Source organism: Neopelma chrysocephalum, unplaced genomic scaffold (genome assembly GCF_003984885.1).
Source record: "Neopelma chrysocephalum unplaced genomic scaffold, ASM398488v2 Primary Assembly neopelma1_73b, whole genome shotgun sequence".
Taxonomy (NCBI): Eukaryota; Metazoa; Chordata; class Aves; order Passeriformes; family Pipridae; genus Neopelma; species Neopelma chrysocephalum.
Window position 1 is genome coordinate 5,943,897 of NW_020897734.1, and position 22,027 is coordinate 5,965,923.

Consider the following 22,027-nt stretch of genomic DNA (forward strand, 5'->3'; position numbering starts at 1 on the left):
TGTAACTCAATGCTACAAACTGCCTTTGATGTAGAAAGGGAATTAAGTTACTGAAAGGTGAGTGTGCCAAAATGCTATTTGAAATTAAAATATTAAGAACTAAAATTTACAAACTTTGCCCCTCAACTGGAAGTCTTCCTTTGTTTTGGCCCCTTTGGAATGCCATTTCATTCCTTTTGTGATGTGGGGAATGAAATGGGCACTGATGATCCTGAAATAAAAGACACACACTCCCTTCAACAGGAGCAGGTGCCATGAGCAGCCACCAGTTGCACAGAGGCTTCCTCATATGAAAAAAAATTCCACAGGAACATACATGCAAGGAATTCTTGGGAGGCCTCATTTGCCATTCCCCTGAACAATAGCCCAGCTGCAGCCAAACTACATGAATCCTTCCCGGGATCAGTTTGGGAACTGTGCTGCTCTGTATCACTACTGCAAGTTTTATTTATAAAGTTTAACTCTTAAAGAGTCAACTGGTGTAGTTAAACATCACTACCTGATGCAAAACTGAACACAAAGAACACATGAGACCTTTCTTCCCCCTCTTCTTTTTTTTTTTTCCTCTTGACACTTTAAACATAGCAAGATTAGGTATCATTATCAGATGCAAATTGCCCCTGACACTTCTGGGCAGAAAAGCTTTTCTTTAATTGGTAATCATATATAAATTTTTTTTCATTAATCAAGAAATATATTCTTATGCATTTACCATAATCATTGTTTAATTAACTCTATGATCAAAGAATCAAAAAATGCATATGAAATATATCAAAATACAGAGACACATATATGAATCTATACTGGATGGTAATAATTGTGGGCATCAGTTCATTTAAACCATGCATAGTTTTTTCCATCCCCGAGTTTGACAGTTTACATATTGGATAAATACAATGAACAAGGAAAGGAAAGAGTGAAAAATGGCAAACTAACAACTCACTCTTTCTTCTTTATGGTACTTGAATTTATTCTGCTGTTGAAAAACAACAGTTTCAAACACACTGAAAGATGAAAACAAACCAATCTGCTGCACGTCTGTGCCAAACAGATCTGAAGACTGATGACCTAAGTGTGCAATCTGAGTGAAATTCCTCTAAGACACACAAAAACTTAGAGACCCTAAACTGCAAAGCTGTATCTTCATCTGCTTTGGATTCCCACATGTTTGCAAAGGAGAGGGAGAGGAGGGAAAGCAAACAAACACACACTGCCTGAATTAATCCGAAGACCAAGGGAGCCACCTGCAGTTTGCAATCCAGAAGCAAATACTTGATGAGCTCATAGGTTTTTCTCTTTTTTGTTGGCAAAGCAGTGTAGGTAGTTGAAGTACTGCAACATATCTCTGCTTAACAGTAGAGATTTCTGTAATTGAACTGAATCTTGCTGTCTTACACCTACAAGTAGAGCTGTGGTAAAGGAAATTGGCCAAAACTGAGACCTTTAAAAGCCTGCTAACATTTAAGTTCTCTGATGAATTTGATCTGGGCTTCTCAGCACACCAAATTAGAGCCATTTTTTAAAAGTACTAATTGTTGATCTTTTTGTTAAAAGTAACAAATGGAAGTGAATTCAAACAGTTTTCCTTCAAGTTTAATGGTGCATTGACCTCATTCTTTGGCTGCTACTTATCTGTTTACTATGAAATACCTGAAAAGTAAGTAAAACAAAACTTTTCTGCCAAGCTGGAAGGAAGGGCTGATGAAGAATGATGTACCTTTTGTAATGTCATTTGTCAGTCAGGAATAACAGTGAATAAAAGCTTTGTGATATCTACAGAGAAACGCTGCCCAGATGTAGAATCAATCTTGAAATATTGCATCACTGTGATGGCAGAATAAAAACTTGAAAGCTGCACTAAATGCATGCAAACTTCATTATTTCAATGAGATGTTTAAAGCTAAAACCTTCATTCTGATCACAGGAAGAAGATTATCTCTTTCAGCAGATTAACTGGTCACAGAGGGGGTTAAAAATAAAATTCATGTCAGAAAGACATACCTGTTAATTAGGTAGGGCAAGGGAAGGAACAGAAAGAAACTGCATCACCAGTTTGAAACCAGCCTGTCTGACTCTGCCCACTCCTCATTATCTGGCAGAGGCATAGATTAAAATAGCATAAGTGTTAAACCACAACAATAAGTTACTCTAGAAATTAAAAAAAAAAACCCCAACCTACCTAACCAAAAAATAACACACTATCCTTTAAGAATGCGAGTTTTCATGGAAGAACAAATGCACACACTATTTTCTTCAGGAGTTCAAAAAATCATCCTGCTTTATATCAAATGTAGGACACAAGACACTGCTGTAAAATGCCCTTCCTAGCCAGGTTCTACATTCCCTTCTTGCATAAAGGTCCCTTGCACAATTAAAATAAGAAGGCACAATAAGGTTCAAAGACAAACTGCACTGAACATTCAGTGGCTCCATGAGGAACAGCAACAGGGCCTCAAAGAAAACTCACTGAAGGTGAGTATTCCACATGTGAATGTAACATTAACATCTGCATGATGCCAGTGAGTAAGATTACACTATCAATTTGCACATGGATATTACAGAATTAACATGTTATTAGTATCAACAAAGCATGTTCAAACCAGAAGGGTTGTTTTAATTAAAAGCTAACAAAAATACACTGATCTGTTCAACACATGTGAAGAAACTAAAATATACACAGTTATGCCTTTCATTTTGCTGTACTATAGAAGGTTTTGGGGAAGAAGAATAATTTCAAATACTGAATAGGTAAGTTGTTCAAACTTTCTGGCATGTTTTCTTAACAATGGAAAATATAAGGTATAATAAGGTGTTCCTGTGGATGCCACAAGCAAGGGCAAATAAAAGCTGGAAGTGGGTGGGAATAGCAGCCCACCTACATACCAGCCTTTAATTCACCGCTCCAAGAACGCTGGCATTTAGACCTCAAATGCCATGTACCCACAGAAAGTAGGTGGCAATCAAAAGACTACTGCAGCTCGAGTCTTAATGATTCACTTTAATTAGAATGTAGACGTCCAAGTACTTTAAGGCAGGAAAGGAAAACATGTAGGAATTTTACCAGAACTGAAGGAAGTCTTGATAAGATATCCCAATCAACAGATGCAAACAGAAGGTTCTAGTCAACGATCTACTAGCAGAAATAAATTGTCAATACCTTTTAAAAAATATTTTGTTCATGTTTAGTTCAATTACAGCTTACATGAATGCTTGTAGTTTCTCTTGTCCTTTCTCACTCAAACTCCCATAATGTGAAAAACACAACTCAGCTATTAAGACCTTACTTCAATTTTGAAAACATATCAAAATTATTGTTGAACTGTATTTTAAAAGCCTAATCATAAAGAAGCAAGAGAATCCTGATCAAGAAGTTTTCCCTTGAGGCAAGTTGGATGGATAATGAATTCTGTACTGGAACAATCCCAGTAGTTACAGACTATTATGTACTAATTACTACCTTTACAGATCTACTGTACACATAATTAATTTCTTCAGAGCACTACTAACATTCTTGACTGGCAAAATACACAACCTAAATTACAAGAGCCAGAAATTAACATGATCCTTTAGGGAGAAGGCATTAACTTGCTTTGCAGTGTTCTGCAATTAGACTATCAATCAAAGAATGAGAAGTGATTTTGATTGCAGCAGGCCCCATACATTAAGTATTGTCACATCTCTGCAAAGTTATCTCAGGCCCCAAGCATATGATGTGTCACAAGTTGTCTATAGAGTCATAACATTTCAGTCCTTTACTTTTACCTATTAGCAAACACTTCACCACACAATTCTACTTGTATTTAATATTCCAAAAATTAAACAACAACATAGGGAGCTTTTTGACGTCTTATTCCACAAAGCATCGCAGACATGACACTGCTGTTGCTGTTCTTATCCCTCACAGTGGTGACTAAAGATAAAATTTGATGTCAATTAAGGGACAAAAGCAAAGTCTGATAAAAGGATGCTCCAGCTGCACAACATAACATGACCTGTTTAAATTATTTTAAAGACTTGCTTTAAATAGGTTCTTGCCAAGAACACTAATGTTTTAAACAGCTAATTTTAATTGATGGGGCTTTTAAGTTATTCTACAGAATTGCAAGCATACACACCCCAACTCTACCAGAAAGCAGTAGCCCAAGCTTCCTGAGATGTACAACCACATGGGATTAAGATACTCAGTATAAATTCTTCAACTTCGTTAGAATATTTCTCTCCCAAAGTACCAGTTCCCTACAGCTCTGGCTGCATTCCTTGAAAACAGGCAGCACTCAAACAGCAAGACAGCTCACAGTGTAGAGATAACCAACATTAAGTTATTTCTGGAGTATCTTAAAACAATACTATGTTAGATGAGAAAAAAACACAAAGTTTTGTTCTCATTGTGCCAAAGAATCATGAATAGAATCCAGAGGTTTAATCAAATTTCAGTGCTGCAACTTACATGGAATTACAAATTTTTAATAAGTGTGTATGCCATTCCTTTTAGTTCAGTGACTATTCCCATTGGTTTCCAAAATGCCATGAAATACAAAGAGAGTAAACACTAAGTCATCACAATTGCTTTTGGCAATTGTCAGTTTTCTTCCTCTCATCCATTTATTTGTTTTACATGCTGACTGTGCTCTTGAGAATATAAAATGCATTTCTAGTTGTCTTTCTATCCTTCTCCTGTAATGTATTAGGAGAGCACACCAAAAAATAGGATTAAAGCAGAAGAGAAATTTTATCCTACATCATGTTTGAAATAGGTATCGGGGGGATTATTGAGCTGCTCGTGACTCTTAAGGCAAAAGGTGAAGAAGAATGGTGAACAGTATTCCATATTTCCCTTTGCAGATAGCAGTTGCAGGAAAAAAGTTGCTTCTGGAATGCAATTTTTTGGGCCTGCACTGCAACTGAATGCTCTCGAGATTCTTTTTGACTTGTAGTAGGTTTTTCAAGTTTCAAGAAAAATTTGAACTCAAAGACAGACAACACTGACTTTCTCTACAAGTCAGCCCAGTAAGATTTTCATATCCTGGGTAACATGTAGCAACATTTTTAATTTGCAGCTTTTGTTATGGCATCTTATTTTCTACAACCATTAACTGAGAACAACACAAGGAAGAACAGGAAAAATATCTGCAAGGCTATCACTACAGTAAGCTATTTGGAGAATTTCTGTTGTTCCTGGTTTCAGAACTGTGCAACTATGTCAACAAGAATTTCTTCTCACAGGAAAATGACATCTATGTCAAAATTTCAAGAAGGTTTTTTCAGTATTTTTAAGAAAGAAGCTTTTCAGGAATTCCGAAATATTTCTTCCAATTTCTGATGAAAAAATTCAGCTCAAGGCAGAAATTTGTCATTTTCCTTAAGAAGGGGCTCATGCCATTGTGAGTGACATCTGCTGCCAGGCATTGTTTCCCTTAAAGGTCTTCCTGACATACTAAAACCAGTGACCAACTCCACATCATTTTAACTGCAGTGCTATAAATCAAGAATTGATCAAACTTTGATATGAAAAAAGTGTTAAATTACTGCAGATGATGCTTTTGTATTACTGCATGTAATATCTGAACATTTACACCAGAAAGTGGCCTAAAGGCGGGTGGATCAGCCTCAGTTACACCTGACAGAGCTCCAGCATAGTTTTTATTCTCATTGTGGTGTTCTCTGCAGTATTCAAACAGACCTGTTTCACACTGTTCCAACAAAAAAATCCATATATTATCTGATGCTTTTCCATGGTATTATGCAAACAGTTTAAAAAGTGTGCACTCACACATTCAACCCTTTGAAAACTGACTTGCATCATTCACTAATGACAGCAACAATGCAGTTTGACTACAGAGAACTTGGGGTTGGGGGCAATGCTTCCTAGACTACACAACAGAAATTTAAATGCTAACTAACAGAGTATGTTTAAAAACTTTTTCCTTAAATGACAGCTACGCATAGTATTAAAAAAAAGTGAAAGCAAATACTGAGGACATAAACACAATAAGTTTGAAAAGCATGATGGTTTCAACCACATATTCCAAAATCATGACAAGAAGGCACAGTATAGTTGTGATTTTGTGATTCAACTGCATGTTGTAATTGCTACATCCCAAAGCTTACTTGTACTTGTAGAGGATTCTGATTTAGCAGAGTCATACAAGCAAGTAAATTTCTGTTACACAACAAACCCTCCACATCTGGAATATCTGCAAGAATCTGGCAACTTACAGTTCCTGCAGCTAGGAATATTAATGCAAATAAAGCATGATTTTAGGATCAAAATTTGCATCTGTCTGCAATATACTCTGCACTTTTAAGAAATACTATTGCAAAAAGATTCCTTCCCTCGTGTCACAAGGTGAGGGAGGAGCAATTCTTGTAACAGACTCTTATGCTTAATAAAAACATAGGTTTTACATCATCTCCCTGCTATAAAACCATCATAAGAATCCCATGGTATTGCACAAAGTATAAAAGAGATTGTCATTGCACGGTTTTAAACTTAACAGAGGCATAATAAAAAGTAAAATAAGAATGTACCTTTCATTTGGGTTCCAAAGGTAAGCGCCAATTTCGCAAACAGCTCCGGGTTTTCAAATTTGTCTTCTTCAGCTTTTACCCAAAAGCTGTTTTCTCCTATCTCTTGTGGTTCAATCTGAAAGAAAATGGCATCTCCAAAGTCAATAACTAGTTTTTTCAACACCGAGTTAAAACAAATGCCACTGAACTTTTGTGATTATTGGACTGAATGAAGTTTATCCACATTCTGGTTATGTTCTCATAATGATGCTTCCTGCACAAACACAAGGGCATGAACTGCCCTTTAACCATAAATGGATTTTAATGTGTTTCTCCCGTTCAACAAGTCCACCAAGCAGGCCTGATAACATATTAGCATCTGGGTTTGCAAGTCTTCCAGCTTTCTCTGGATAACTTCATAGAGAGTTCCCAAATTCTTCACCACTGCAATGCACTCCTGCCACTGGAGAGCTGTAGCAGGAACACTCTTTCTTACACTGCCAGAGTATGGAATAGCTTCTTTGTAAATGGACTGTCAACATGGACCCTTCAGTGACTCAGTATTTAGTCTGTACTGGCTATATTAAAAAAAGAAAGTGCTCTGAAATATAGAAGCTGAAAGACAACTCTACTCTTTATGTATGACTCAGAACTGCTATTTTGTTTTCAAAATATGTTCCTCTAACAGCTTTTAACATATTATCAATTCTTGTTTACAAGTTTGTTTAAATGCCAAGTAATTTTCAAGGGCTATTTAATTTCAAGATGACATGCAGGGAATTCAGCAATACTGTATTTGTCAGTCTCACTTGATTTTTCACTGCAACACACTGGTCCTCCACCTTTTACCTCCACCTCCACCAGCTCCAGATAAGATATTTCTAAAAAAACTACCCTAATCCAACACTAATGGGGAAGACAGTTACAGCAAAAGGGACTAAATTAAACACTAAGAATTTTATTCCTCAAATGATGGCTCCTTGAAAGAGATGAACAAATAGACTTTCCACTTTCTCAGCAGGCAGGAGATCTTTGGCGCCGTTCCCAGAGCTCTTAAGCAGAGCGTCCATCTGCAGTTACTTCCCATTGTCATATCCAGTGTTCAGATGTACACTTTATCAATTATTTCTATAAACTCACAAATGTAAATGATTACAATGAAATTGGCTGCAATTACCAATATGTCTTATAAACTAAAAAGCTTATTTTTCTATGTGTTTACTGGACAGCACTCTGAGTGTGCTTCACAGTTACAAAGCTCCTGCAATTATCTCTCAAATCAGATATTACTTAGCAAGAACAACTGAGTTTAGCAAACATAAGTTATATGTCTGGCAGAAATTCTTTCCTGCTTAACTGAGATGCCTAAATAAATGTATCTAATCTAAACCAACCCTCTTTTAGCTGAAACTCATTAGCCCTTGTACCCATAGCAACAGGCCCCGCTAAACAATTTGTCCCCAGTTTTCTTACAGGCTCCTTCAAGTACTGAAAGGCTACAATAAGGTCTCCCCAGAAAATGCAATGAGGTTACCCAAACCGAGCCATTTTTTCTTCTAAAAAAATGTGATTAAGTTTAACCACGTTAAGATACTGGAAGCTCATGGTGCCCAAACCTTTCCCTTGAGCAGTCCCACGGCTCCTCCCTGTGGTCACAGCCCTGCTCCAGCACATCACTGATTGAGAACAGCCAATAAGCATCTCAGGCAAATAACCTAAAAGTACCATTATGGGCCTGACACCAGCATTCTCTGAACTTACAACTACACTAAACATCATGAACTTAGAACATTTCTGCTTGAAATAGCATGCTGCTCGCTATATGTGAGAACTGCTTTAAAACATTTTAGAGATAGACAGATATAGGGAGAGAGAAAGAGTGATACACAACTTAATGCAAAGCTGCAATTCACGTTCACTGCACCTAATATAACAGATTGGAACTGCACTGGCTTTCTGGGTTACTTGGTCAAACACCAAGTTCTGTCAAGATGAATGTCACTAAAAAATTCCTCATAGTATACAGTCTTAACTATATCTGTAAAGTAAGGAGAGGGAGGAACACAAGCTTCAAAGTTCTTGTCGTACCTTTGACCAGTTGATTCTCTTCATGGAAACTTCCAGCTGATACTTCTTCTTCTCCTTCATCCCATGTGGTAACGCTGGTGTGACCGGAAAAGGAGCAAAGGGAATACCTCCAAGAGGTGGTGGCATCGGAGGCCCACCAAAAGGCGGGGGTGGAGGAGGAGGGACTCCTCCACCAGGGAGTGGAGGTGGTGGAGGTGGTCCTGCTCCACCGGGCAGAGGAGGAGGTGGAGGTACTGCTCCACCAGGCAGAGGAGGAGGTGGTGGTATTGCTCCACCGGGCAGAGGAGGAGGTGGAGGAATTACTGTTCCACCGGGCAGAGGAGGAGGAGGAGGAATTGCTGCTCCCCCAGGAAGTGGAGGAGGAGGAGGAATTCCTGCTCCTCCAGGAAGTGGAGGAGGAGGAGGAGGAATTACTGCTCCCCCAGGAAGTGGAGGAGGAGGAGGAATAGCTGCTCCCCCAGGAAGTGGAGGAGGAGGAGGAATTGCTACTCCCCCAGGTAGTGGAGGAGGAGGAGGAATTGCTGTTCCCCCAGGCAGCGGAGGAGGAGGTGGGATTGCTCCCCCAGGTAGTGGAGGTGCTGGAGGTGGTGGTGCATTCTCACTTGGCAGGGTGGGAGGTAATGTTGGTCCTTCTGTCAGTTGACCTGTCAGGACTGGACCCTGGAATACAAAAGAGGAATTCTTTTCACTGGGGACAGGAGGTGCTTTCATATGAAGCTGAACCAGCTGGGGTGCCTTTTAGTCACCTGCACCTCAAGAGAGTGAGAAATGCAACTGTTCTCCTATTTAAATGAGAAACAATAACAATACATTGTACCATGTACCATAAAACTGCCAAGTAAACTGAATAACCTAGCATTTTTATAAAAACAAATTGTTTCAATTTTAAAGAAAATTTAATAGTAGCAGTAACATTTAAGTGAACAGAACAACATTTTATTTCTTACCAATGCACAAAACATTTATCCCACTTAGAATACCCTGGCAAGCTGGGGCATCAGAGATGAGAACAACCATGCTGAATTTTAACAGCACTAATGTGGTGGTGGAGAATTTTCCACAGCAATCACTGAAGCAGCTATTGCAGTGCAAGAGGTTACAAGGACATAGTTGTTCATAACTATCCTGACATCCTGTGGGGCTGGAGGATGTGCAACAACCCATCCTGATTGCTTTTAAATCTGCCTGCAGATGTTTCTTTGGTAATAGAAAGAAAGAGCAATTGCAATATCCATTCTAATAAGTTGCAAAAGCAACAAGGAAGAGAAAACAGCAGCATGTTAAACCATCAGATGTGAGTGCATCTAAAACAAGTGCCATCACATATTGTATGGGAAGCATAACACTAGAGAATAGAAAGGCACAGATATTAGAAATGTTAATTATACCATTACTTTGAGTGAGTTGTAGCATCTAGATAATCTGAACTGTGTTAGAATCAATAAAACAGGATTAATAATTAATTAGACTAAAAAAAATTTTGACCTTGCATGAAGCATGTATTTCTTTGGCCCACAAACTAATACGCAAGCTATAATGCAACAATTGGTGGAGAACTCATTAAAACAGACTGTCCAATTTCAGTGTAACATTATCTTGTAGAAATTTCTAACAAACATGAGATTTGGTAAGAACAAAGTGGCAACAGGAGTGTCTGTCTCCACCCTACAATCCAAATAGGAAGTGTAATCATAGGCATTAAAGAAAAAAGGCAACAGGTAGACCTTGCCTAGCATTGAAGCAACAGAAAAAAAGTCAGGCTGAGGCAAAAGCACCAAATCATATTATCTGTTAGTTCTTAAAGGGCATAAACAACAAGTCTAAAACTCAAAGTTGGTGTAAAAAATAAAAGGAAAAAAGTTTTATATAAAAATATGAGTAAAAAATATATTTAAGAATAAAAGTCTTTAAAAAATAAAGCCTTCAAAACCAAAAACTTTCTGCAAAACATACATAAGTAGCAATGTTAAAGCATAAAAAAATACTTGGAGGGGAAAAAAAAGAAATTGGGCTGAATTCAAAATTTTTATAGCCTAAGGAAAACTTTTTCCTCAATAAAGCAAGTACCTGTGACAGGTGTTGAATATACTGGTATTTCAAAAATGTTACCTCCATTAACTATCCTTAGTAACTTACACTGGCTGAAAAACAAATCAATACAACTATAACAAACATTCCAAACTCCACAGAGACAAGATACTCCAGGGCAATTTCTTTTCAATTCCTTAAAGAAAAACAAAAAACCCCAACCAGCTCAGCTGTGGAATCTATTGTGATATAGTTTTATTACCTGGGTTCGTAGCTGTTTGATTTCTGTTTCAAGTTCTTTGATTTTCTCTTCTCGTTTCTGAAGCTCCGCTTGCGCCTCTTGTCGAGCTGTGAACTCTTCATCAAACTGTAAAGATTAACCAGCAGTGTTTGTCCATTTATGTCCACACTAAATACTATATTTCCAGGAATTCTTGGAGCAATACCACAACTAGAGCAACAGATGCACTTCTAACCTTTGTCAGAAGCATTTTTCTAGTATGTCCTCCTTTAGTACCACATCATTTCTTCCATCAATAATAAGTCAGTGACACAGAACCACTCAGATCCAGCTGTTTAGCACAGGTTTTCCAGCCCTAACAGAACATTGCAGACTTCTCAAACTAAATTTGAGTTTACATCTTATGCAGTGACCTTAAATTCATTAGAAATGAAATCTGCAATTACTGTGTTCAAGAACATGTACTGCCTCTTGGCCTGCAAAAGTCTTCTAAGATCAGACCGACAAAAATCAAAACTTTGAATGCTTTTAATACATGACACCACAGTACATGAACTTCAGTATTATTGCTGCTAATATAGTATGTTCAGCTCTTCATATCCTTAGACAGGATGTGATGAGAGGAGATTAACAAATAATCCATCAACATAATCTAGGAAACAAGAATTTAAGCAACTTGAGAAAACATGTTGTATCAAAATATTTTCAGCACAAACACCAATAGTGATAAAGCAGAAGGACCTGTCAATTTATTTTTAAAAATCCCCAAAAAATGTTTATTACAAGAAATATACTGAGCTGCAAGTCTTCCTACAGAAATAATTTTAAATGTCTCTCCTGTGTCTAGTAATAAATCTAAACTGCCCACAACTGAAATAAGACTTAGTTATCAAGTTCCTAATAAAATAGAACTAGACCAGAAGATTAAAATTGTTAGAAAAACAACTTCCTAAAGGAACTATAAGATTCCTAAATGTGGATAATAGGGGAATAAATTACTGTCCCTCATAAGATAATAATTTACCATGGGCATTTTAAGGAAATAATGCAGTATTTCAAAGTTAGCATCTCTGTGCCAAAGGGGTCAATGCTTTTTCAAACACTGAATGACACCACTTTTCAGTAAGTTTCTTCAGGTTCTAAAACAAAGCTAGATAAACAGTTATGAACATTTTCCCCTCAATGTGTTTTTTAAAAACATATACCTGCACTTTAGGTATTTAATTGTGACTAAGTATTTAAGGACAAAAGAGCAACAAGTGGAATTTTTCCATCAGTTATCTACAGCAGAGGAATACAACTGAAGATATGTACAGATAATACTATTCAGCTGCTTTTGAATTCAGATTCAAATGAATCTAAGCCTAGTACACACACACACAGAGAAAAACCAAAAACCCATTGAGCTTTAAATATGAAAGCATATCGTGCCTGTGAGATACCCTATTTCCCAGTTCTCACTGTGAAATAAGCCTACTGTGTTCCTGTCAGCCTTCTGTCCCATACCTTAAAGAGAGCAATGAGTGGGACTTACCTTCCTGGAAAATTCTGCTGCTTTCTTTTCACTCTCTTCTACTTTAGCTTTGTCCACACATGCATCTAGAATTTAAATAAAATATCACACAGAAGTCACATAAAACCTATTACAGCTCTGCGGTGCCTCCCAACCATAATGACCCTCTGAGCCCATGACACAAAAGCAACAGACAAATTTTCTTTTCACACTCTCTTTTCATTAAAGGCAGCAGCATTTGATCTGGCCTTCTCCACAAGTGCACCTGTAGCTTACATGAATTTTTCCAGAAAACTGAAAAAATACACAATCAATGAAAGGCTAGACAGAAGGAGACAAAGAAACACATGCACTTGGGTAGAACAAGGGAAAATTGCTTAAAGTGTACAAACCAACAAGATGTGTAAAATTCACGTCCAACCTTCCTCGATATTTAAAATCTGGGTCCATGCCACTGCAGTGCAACACTATCTGTGACACACATTCTTCTATGATCTTGTAATACTGAGGTCTAAAACAGGAAACATTGTACAAGACAATGAGAACATGAACAAGGGTTTATTGAAGGGGAGGCAACTGCAACTCCTAATAGATGAATTATACAATTATCAGTAAAAGTATCAGGTTAAAAGTCTTATTTGTACTCTTATTTGCAAAGATTTTGCATGTGATACCTTGACCCTACAAAGACACTTAGATACACATAAGAGAATTTACATTAAAAAGAAAAGATACAAGGCACTGTGGAAGTATTTTCAATTATTGGTTATACAACTAAATGTCAAGTTCCTTGAAGTCATGAAGGTAACAAAGAAAGAAGAAGTGCTCAATAACTTAAGAGATTCTTGGGATGAGGGTGTTAGACTAAGGTTAAAGTCTTTGAAATCAACATTATTATATTTAATAAGATCTTTTCAATACTCACATTGAGCAGAAAGACAAAAACCACATCAGTCTCAGAGTGGCTTTTCAGGCACGATTATGAGCTACTCAGTTTACCAGGGCCTTGATTTCTATTCTTGTCCCTATTCCCTCCAAAAAATCCAACCTGAGAGCTGACACTTACCTGATAAAGTAATCATTCCTGATGAGAAGGAAGTGTTGGAGGATTGACAAGAAGTAATTTTCAGAAGAAGTATCTTTCACCAAGTTATACAGCAGATGAAATACTTCGCTCACATCGGTGCAAACATTGTTAAGGAAATAAAACAACCAAACAAAATACAGAAGAAAACCACCACACAATAAAACACCCACCCTACTCAAATACAGCTCCCTGGACATTTTCCACATTGTTCAAGTAAAACCTTTCCACACTCTGAGCTACTATCCTTATTAGTCAATATTATTTTTCCATTAAGATTATCCCCAGAAACTCTGTCCCCTGTTTAACAATTAGGACATTTTCATTATTAGTCAGAACAATCATACCATATACTAATTGTCCTAGAATCCCATAAAAATATTTCACACAAAGTTTTATCTCCATTCTGAAGTGAGCCAGGCTATTGGCAAACATCAGCTAGTCAATAATTTTGATTTCTTAAAGATGACCATTCCCTGTAATTACCTGTTGTGCAAAGCAACAGCATTACATGGGATTTTATAATTCTCACATTGATTCTATCTACCTTCCTCTGCTTCCTCCTAGAAACTGCAAGCAGCCATTCTGAACTTTAAAATTACTGCTCCTTCACAGCTAGAGAAGGCACATATCTCAAGTGTTACAGAACCTACTAGAAATTTTGTTCCAATCTAGATCTCAAAACTCATTTTTCTTCAAAGTTACGCTCTTCCATAGGTGTAATTTTATATCTTGATGTATTATGAGACAGATTTTAGCACAATAAATGTTATTTATGAAAAAATAATTCAGTTCCAAATAACTTACATTTCGTATGCAAATTGAAGCACTAATTTTCTAAATATTTTTTAACAAAAAAAGCAACTGGAAAGAAAATCTGCTTGACAAAGTCCCTGCAACAGATAAACCACATGTAGAGCACTATAACTTACATTTAATATAGTTCTTAAATGATGTAACCAGTTCTAACACCATTTCCACAAAGGATATTCCATTTCAGCTTTGATATCACTGAGTCGGTGTGACAGTTCAAAGTGGTCTTCATCTTTGTTCTCATCAAACACTCTCAGCTGAATATCAAGTTCATCATTTTCCTTATCTTTCAAGGCCTGTTTTTCAAGGCAAAGTATATCTTAATTTTTCCTTTTTTAAAGCAAGAACTCCCCCCCTTGAAGGATTGTGTCATGGCAAAATATAAGACATTAACCTTTGGAACAGGAGTGAGCTGTAACTCAGTGCCTGTGGGTTTTTTATTTGAATGATACAGCTGAGAAAAACTAAAGGCAAAATATCAGCAAATAGAGCAGGTCTGGGCTGCAGAACAAACAAGAAGCCTTCTAAATGAAGTTCTCCTAATGGGACAGAGTCAGCAGTTTCTGCTTGTTAATGTCAGAGTTCCTTAAAAACAACACTTTAAGGATATTTCAAAACATCAATTAAAGTGAACTTAAGAAGTCTAAAGTAGTGTAAAGAAGATATGTTCACAATTTCTGTTTTTTAAATTAATCTAATTCATAGCCTTAAAACATGCATAGTACATTGAGAAACACAGAGAAGGAAAAAACCAAACCAAAACAGCATTTGGAGCAGGGGAAAATGTGTTTTTCTTTGAAGAAATACAAGCAATTGTTCTAACATATATAAGAACAAAGTTTAGCTTCCTACCAGGCAAATCACAAAGAGAAATTACTTCCCAAGCCATGTGAATGCACTCTGTGCTTTAAATGGAAATTGGCCTGGATTTGTCATAACTGGATGCAACCATGTGTGTTCCCCAATAAAGCAGAAACTCATGTCAATTCTAATGTTTATAAGCAGAGGAAGCTACTCTGAATCTGAACAGATTAAGAGAGAGAAATATGGATCCCCCTCCTGACTCTTTCAACAGATTAACTGCTCAAGCTTTTTAGAAAATATTATCACCAAATATTAATTGCTTTTACACTCATATCTGTATGTCAGAACGCTCTATAAAGTTTTCTATCATGATTTATTACAATTCAGTTTATTTTCTACCTAACCCACCTCCAGTTCCTAAAGTTTTTATTGATTCTCTAACTTTCAACAGATTGAAAAAAACAAACAACCTAAGGAGTTCTTTGGGATTTCACATGTTCTATAGCAAATAAAGCCACATTAATGATCACATTAATGTATCTGCATGATAAAAACCCTAAATATATACCCTAAGAAAAAATAACATCACAATTTCAAGGCTGAATGTGCTAAAAAGTGAAGGTTTTTGTTCCTGAAAAATGTTCCTGACAAAACTTCATATCTTAAAAGTCACAGCAGTATAAATTCTGTTTCAGATAAATATAAGCAGGTACTCTTTAATTCCTCTCATGTGATGAGTATCTTAATTGTACATATTTTTGATGTAAGCATCAGAATGATTTCTTGGTTAAGAGCTACAAATCTATCAAGTCACAAATATTCATATTTCTGTGCATATGACTGCATGAAGACATGCAGTCTCAAAGAAAACAAAGGTGTAAATTTGATTTTTTCCTTAAAAACTCCCAATGTATTTTCAGCAGCAGATTAAAGAAAACCAGATTTCACAGAAAACAACAGGAACAGGATATACAAAGCAAGTTAATCCAAGATTGGTTCCACAGCCAGATTCATATTTATTGCATGTGCTTTGAGCACATTATGCTAGATTTGACTATCCTAATTTAATTTTTAATATATTGACTTGTTTCAGGCTACTATTCTCGTTCACACAGCTAAATTTGTAACTATGCAGACAGAAAGCATATTTGGATTGATAGTCTGACCTTCCCCACCCCCAGTCCTTGACATCATCTGCTGTCCTGAGTAAAACAGTTTGGTTATCTTGAACATTCTCAGTGGATTGTGATCAATTCCTTTATACAAATAACTTACAGGTAATATTTTCTTCAGGCCACAACGTAAAAACTCATTTCTCAAGTGTATCCTGAAATCCAGATCGTCTGGGGATGTAACAAGGGCATTGATGAGCTGCATACAAGCTATCTGTTATGAGAAATAAAGGCAGAAAGCTTTAGTAAGTATAGAATGAAAATCAATACTGTATTTCACTATTTAAGTTTAATTATAAAAGCAAATACCAAGAGATGGATATTATTTATCATGTGGTACACGTGCAACACTTGGGTTCATTTTAGCAACATCAAATTCTGCTCTGTTTCCATATTGTGATGCTTCTGCTATGTCAAAATCATATCACATGAAGGATTATCACAGAATTATATCAGAGAATTGCTTGTGTTGGAAGGGACCTTAAAGATCATCTCGTTCCAAGCCCCCTGCCACGGGCAGGGACACCTTCCACCAGCCCAGGTTGCTCCAAGCCCCATCCAGCCTGGCCTTGAGCATCTCCAGGGATGGGGCAGCCACACTTTCTCCGTGGAACCTCTGCCAGTGCCTCACCACCCTCAGAGGGAAGACTTTCTTCCTAATATCTAACCTAAATCGTACTAGTTATTCCCAAACTACAGTGGCACATCCCAGCTCCTTCTCTGTCTCCTCAGTATTCACCAGTTTGAAAAAAACCTGTTTCTACAGTAATTAAAAACTTCAAAAGAAAACAAGAGAACCACCCAAAAAACACCCATACCCAAAATAAGTCACATCACCAGGTGTGTGTGGCCTGTTCTTGTACCAGACTTCTGCAAAATGCCTGAAGTCTCAGGATAGTGGCTAATGCTTTAATTGAACAGCTGTGCACTTAAATTGATTTACTTGAACACAGGTAGACAATAGCATAATGCTAAAAGTGCTGATCCACATGAAAAGATTAAAATGGGACTCCAGGGGAATACCAAGTTTGGTAAAAGATGTTAACTGCAAATAGAAGTAGCATTAGGGTAGGACAAAAAAAAAAAATCAATAACTGCAGTGGAAAAAAAGTCAGATAAAAAGCACCCTTCCTGTTTTAATTACATTCACTATTTAGTTTTAATGGAACACCTTATGGAGTCTCAAATTTCTATTAAAACACCCTTTCAAAGGCAATCCCTTTATATAGCTGCATCTTCAGATAATGCAGTATCATCATGCTTGCTTGAATGATTCTTGTTATTTTACTACTATGACATGACTTAACAAGCCAAAGTACATGTCCAATCTGAAATTAATAGAGAGAAGAGGTGCCATCTGCTATGATTGCTTCTGCCAGGAGAGACTCTGGCTTAATGGCTTGTGCTAATACATTACAAGTAAAGAACGATTTTGTCAGAAACAAGTTAATGAGTCTTGCAATTGTACCTTTACTGAGGTATCAGTGAGGTTTTGGGAGGGGGAGGTTGGCAGGAATAGTGTGTAGTTGTTTTTGTTCAGTTTAAATCAACAAGGTCATAAAGTAGGAGACAACTTCAGAATGAATTCTTTGGTGATAGGCTATTAAGATTAGAATGTCATTTACAGAAACTTATTGAACATCATTAACTCATCAGCTCTGAAAAAAGAACTACTGATGGTAAACATAGCATTAAGACAACTAAAGCTGACACATATTTGATCCAATACTGCAAAAAGGCATCCCTTCCATGCAGGGTACCTGCCCTGCCTGCATTGTACTTTTCCCTGTCTTTCAGCCATGGTAGCTGAAATACAAATTTTAGCAATACAAAATGTGTATAAATACTGTATTATGAGAAGGACATAAGTCAAAGCCATCCTTTAATAAGATATTTAGCCATGTGGTCTCTATGCTTGCATTTTAAGAGCAATCAAAACTTGGGCTATTCAGAGAATAAAAACTGCTATCCCCTGACACATAAGCAGCAATGTATGTGATGTAGGACATGACTTAGTAAAGACCACTGGTACAGAATGTTTATTTCATTATTTTATAAAAGTAATTGTAAAAACTCACTAGATTACCCTTAGAGATGCATTAATGGCTGATGGAAAGCACATGTTGAACACACAGCAAGGAATGCAGAGTTCTTGTTGTGAAAAGCACCACCGATATCCTGCTGCACAATACTCATTTCAAAAGGTACCCTGCCAAAAATGGGCACACCCAATTCCACATCTGTCATAATTAGCATATATCTGAATATTTAAAAGGCACACATACACTGCTGCCAGAAGTCCCAGCACTACTAACAGATTTATTACCTGAACATTACATCTGGCATCCAAGAAAAGGAATATCATTAATTACTGTCTTTTTCTAAGATCAAGACTTCAGGGACAAGGGACAAGGAAGTGAGTTCCTTGGTTTCACACCATTAGCAATTAGAAAATCTAATACCAGTAGGCATTTGCATGTATTTTCCCTCTTTTACTGCACACTGGAGTAATAGCACTAATAGATTTTGCTTGTAACTAATTTAAAAATCATAAAGTAATACACAGAGTTCTAGTATTTTAGATGATTTCTGAAGTGTTGATAAGCACCCAGAAAAGTAAACTCACCTGCAGCTGTATGAATTCATGGTTCTCCAGTCCTTCAACAATCTGAGAAAAACGTTCTTCCCTATTGTTCCTTTCAGCAGCAGTTGTTATAGCAGTTAAAAGTTTGTCTAGACTAAAAGAAAGATAAACTGTCAAAAAGCACAGCACAGCACAGCCAGCTTTCTCATTTTGAACATACTCAGCTCACTACTTCTACAACTCAAGTGCACTGACAGAGTTTGAATACATTTATCTACATAAAGTTGAAAACAAACCAAGAACCAAGTGCTAAAAATATCTACAAAATTAATGTTGAATTAAGAAAAAAAAGACAAATAAATCTCTAAATTACTGTGACATTCAGCTAATAAACAACCAATGAGGGGGAAAAAATTACTACCTTTGCAAGACCATGCACTAGATACCAGCTGACACGTTTAACATCCCAAAATTCTAATAAATTGTCTTTTCAGAAATCAAAATGTTTTAATTTATTTACTGAATAGAAGACATGGAGTTTGTCCATTTTAATCTTCAGTAAATAAATACACTGATGAATTTAAAAGAAATGTTTGCCAATTGATTATATTTGTTTTAAAAATCTCATGGGCAAGTGCTAAATAAGTCCATAACTTCAAATGTTCAAAACTCCAGCTATAAATGTAAACTTCTTGTGCCTGTTAAAAAGAGGTGATATTGTAATAAAAAATACATATATTTATTTCCATATTATTCTTCTAAACTAATTAAAAATCTTAAGATGTGGTGCCATCTTCCAATACAGTAAGTTCCTCTCCCCTCCTCAGGGGAGATGTCCCAGTCTCAATCCTCCCTACACTAATAAGCTCAGTAGTGCCCCTTGCACATTGTTCTGAAGTGTCTTTAAGTCTGGCAGCTTTTCTTGTGATGATTAAAGTTCACAATTGCTGATTATTCTCAGAGAAATATGAAATAACTTATATTTATGAATAGTTATGGCTCATTAATCTTCTCTTTAGTAAGCAACCTTCGTCCTTTCAGACCTGCAGCTTCAGCCACGGTTGGTGGATCTCTGCTCATTTGCTTTTGTCTGATTTAATCTTGGATTAAAGCACCAGAACAGGTGCAAGTCTCTTTTCATTTGAACTACACTAATAACGACTTAATAGGTTACATTTGTTTCACTGACAAGTTTTCTCACCTGTGTCCAAACTGACAACTCATGAGCACAAAAAAAAAAAAATTGCTTCAATATCTTACTTACATGCTTTCCTCTCCAACAATGCAGATGGCAGAAAGGATTTTCACCGTTTCAGTCATCATGTGTGGTTGCTTTGGATCAATTGCTCTTGATAACAGTAAGAGACCTCTTTGATCTCCTATAATCCTTTGCAAACCGTACTTAAGGAAACAGAAAGCTTACAGTGAAAAGATCGTATTTGCCTTGGATACTCATCACCATCTTTGGGCTTCAGATCCTTAGGAATTCTCTCAAACCCTCCCTCCCTTATGAAGTTTGGCAACACTCTGCCAAAACCTCCTGGTTATCACTGCTTGGGGACATAGGTCAGTCTCCCTACTCTTAAATTTGAGGCTTTCTCCTGAGAGAGAGAGAGTCAGTCAGCTCCTCAGGAAGACACTTATCTTATAAAATCAGATATCCACCAAAAGAAAAATTAGGGAGGTTTTCCATCTATATCTGAAACACCTCAACAGTATGAAAAATTTATTCATTTTTCCCACTTCATTAGACAGACTATTCTGTGATATTTTTCTAAACTGAGTAAAAGTAGTTAAAAGTAATTTTTATGAAGTTTTATTTGCTGGGGAAAATAAACACAAGACTTCAGATTTTGCTACGCATAAATCAGAATTACAAGTCTAACATACCAACTTCTAGAAACAGTACTCATACTCCGTGAACATGAGTAACCCATGTTAGAAACACATTAGATACAATTTAACCTAATCCTTTACCCACTCCCTACCAACGTAAAAACTGCAGCTAAAAAGATATTAAATCCTACTCAATTTAAAAATCAGGCGAAAAGTACACTATATTATCAAAGACAATCATGTATTGAAATCTGAATTTAGAAAAATATATTTTTCTTTCACTTTCCAAGCAATGACTTTCCAATTTCAATTACCTTAAATTTACATTATCATCCTCTGTCAAATATTTTACTTCCAAAAATCAATAGTACTTAACAAAACTATGAAAAAATGCATATTCAGAAAAGTTCATGGAAAAGATTCTCAACAGAAATTGCACTAAGTTTTTAGACCTGCATTTCCAAAGAGTTAACTAACACTGGATATACAAACTTTCCTTCCTTCTCCAAGATTCAACATGCTACATAGATCTTGAACTCAGCAAAAGCCAATCATTTGAATTTAAAATAATCCTTACTTTATTGTTCATAAATGCTCTGAGGCACTGGATAAGTTTATGTTGATTCTTCTTATCAATACTTTCTTGCCTTGAAAGGAATGAGGAAAATAACATAAGTAAAATCTTCACAACCTCCCCACGCCTCCCTTCAAATAGTCCAAGTCCTTACTGTTTCTTGTCCAGAAGCTTTTCCAATGCATCCAACAAAAGCCCAAGACCTTCATGTCCAAAATTGTTAACCCAGCTGGAAAAAAAAGGAAAAGAAACGCTTTTAAATATTTCTTAATCTAATGTAAATCTTGCAAAGGTTTGTCTCCATTACTGCCTGTACATCCCTTCATAGGCTCCACTTTCGGTCCCACTTCCCAGAAGACTTTGATCAACCATCAAGACAAACACTCAGTTCCAACAACTACAGGCTGTTGAGAAGCTCTGTGAGAGGTGAGGAGATACTGCAGACAGTTACAAACATTTCACTCATCCTTTTCCAGTGTGCTGAGAACACCTCTCTCATGTCAACAAGCATTTGCATAATTGCTCTGGTTTCAAAAAAAAAACAAACCCCACAACTCTTTCTTGCTTAGCAAAAACAGCATGATGAAAACTAGTGCAGGAATTGCTACTCACCTGACTGGATTGCTGGTTAGAGACACTCTCAAAGACTCCAGGCAATTAAGAAGTTTTTCATCTGAAATTCCAGATCGCAGTTCATGGATATATTCTTGTGAGGACAGTGTGCACTCGTGCTTGCTGTTTTTCAGTCCACCCTATCACAGGAGGCAGAACACTGCTTAGTGT

General features: G+C 36.7%; 1 protein-coding gene across 5 annotated transcripts in view; it reads right to left on the reverse strand.

The window, feature by feature from the left end:
• The window catches only part of DIAPH2 (diaphanous related formin 2), a 198,841-nt gene that overhangs the window by 147,342 nt on the left and 29,472 nt on the right, over positions 1 to 22,027 (reverse strand). For all 5 annotated transcript variants that reach the window (XM_027687357.1, XM_027687356.1, XM_027687355.1 and 2 more), the window contains 13 exons: positions 21,857 to 21,996; positions 21,399 to 21,473; positions 21,248 to 21,317; positions 20,099 to 20,235; positions 18,877 to 18,988; positions 16,354 to 16,464; positions 14,452 to 14,570; positions 13,444 to 13,560; positions 12,770 to 12,888; positions 12,399 to 12,463; positions 10,886 to 10,990; positions 8,596 to 9,255; positions 6,529 to 6,643 (listed from right to left, as the gene is read on the reverse strand). In XM_027687357.1, coding sequence (XP_027543158.1) covers positions 6,529 to 6,643; positions 8,596 to 9,255; positions 10,886 to 10,990; positions 12,399 to 12,463; positions 12,770 to 12,888; positions 13,444 to 13,560; positions 14,452 to 14,570; positions 16,354 to 16,464; positions 18,877 to 18,988; positions 20,099 to 20,235; positions 21,248 to 21,317; positions 21,399 to 21,473; positions 21,857 to 21,996 — 1,945 coding nt within the window. The remainder of the gene's footprint in view (positions 1 to 6,528; positions 6,644 to 8,595; positions 9,256 to 10,885; positions 10,991 to 12,398; positions 12,464 to 12,769; positions 12,889 to 13,443; positions 13,561 to 14,451; positions 14,571 to 16,353; positions 16,465 to 18,876; positions 18,989 to 20,098; positions 20,236 to 21,247; positions 21,318 to 21,398; positions 21,474 to 21,856; positions 21,997 to 22,027) is intronic.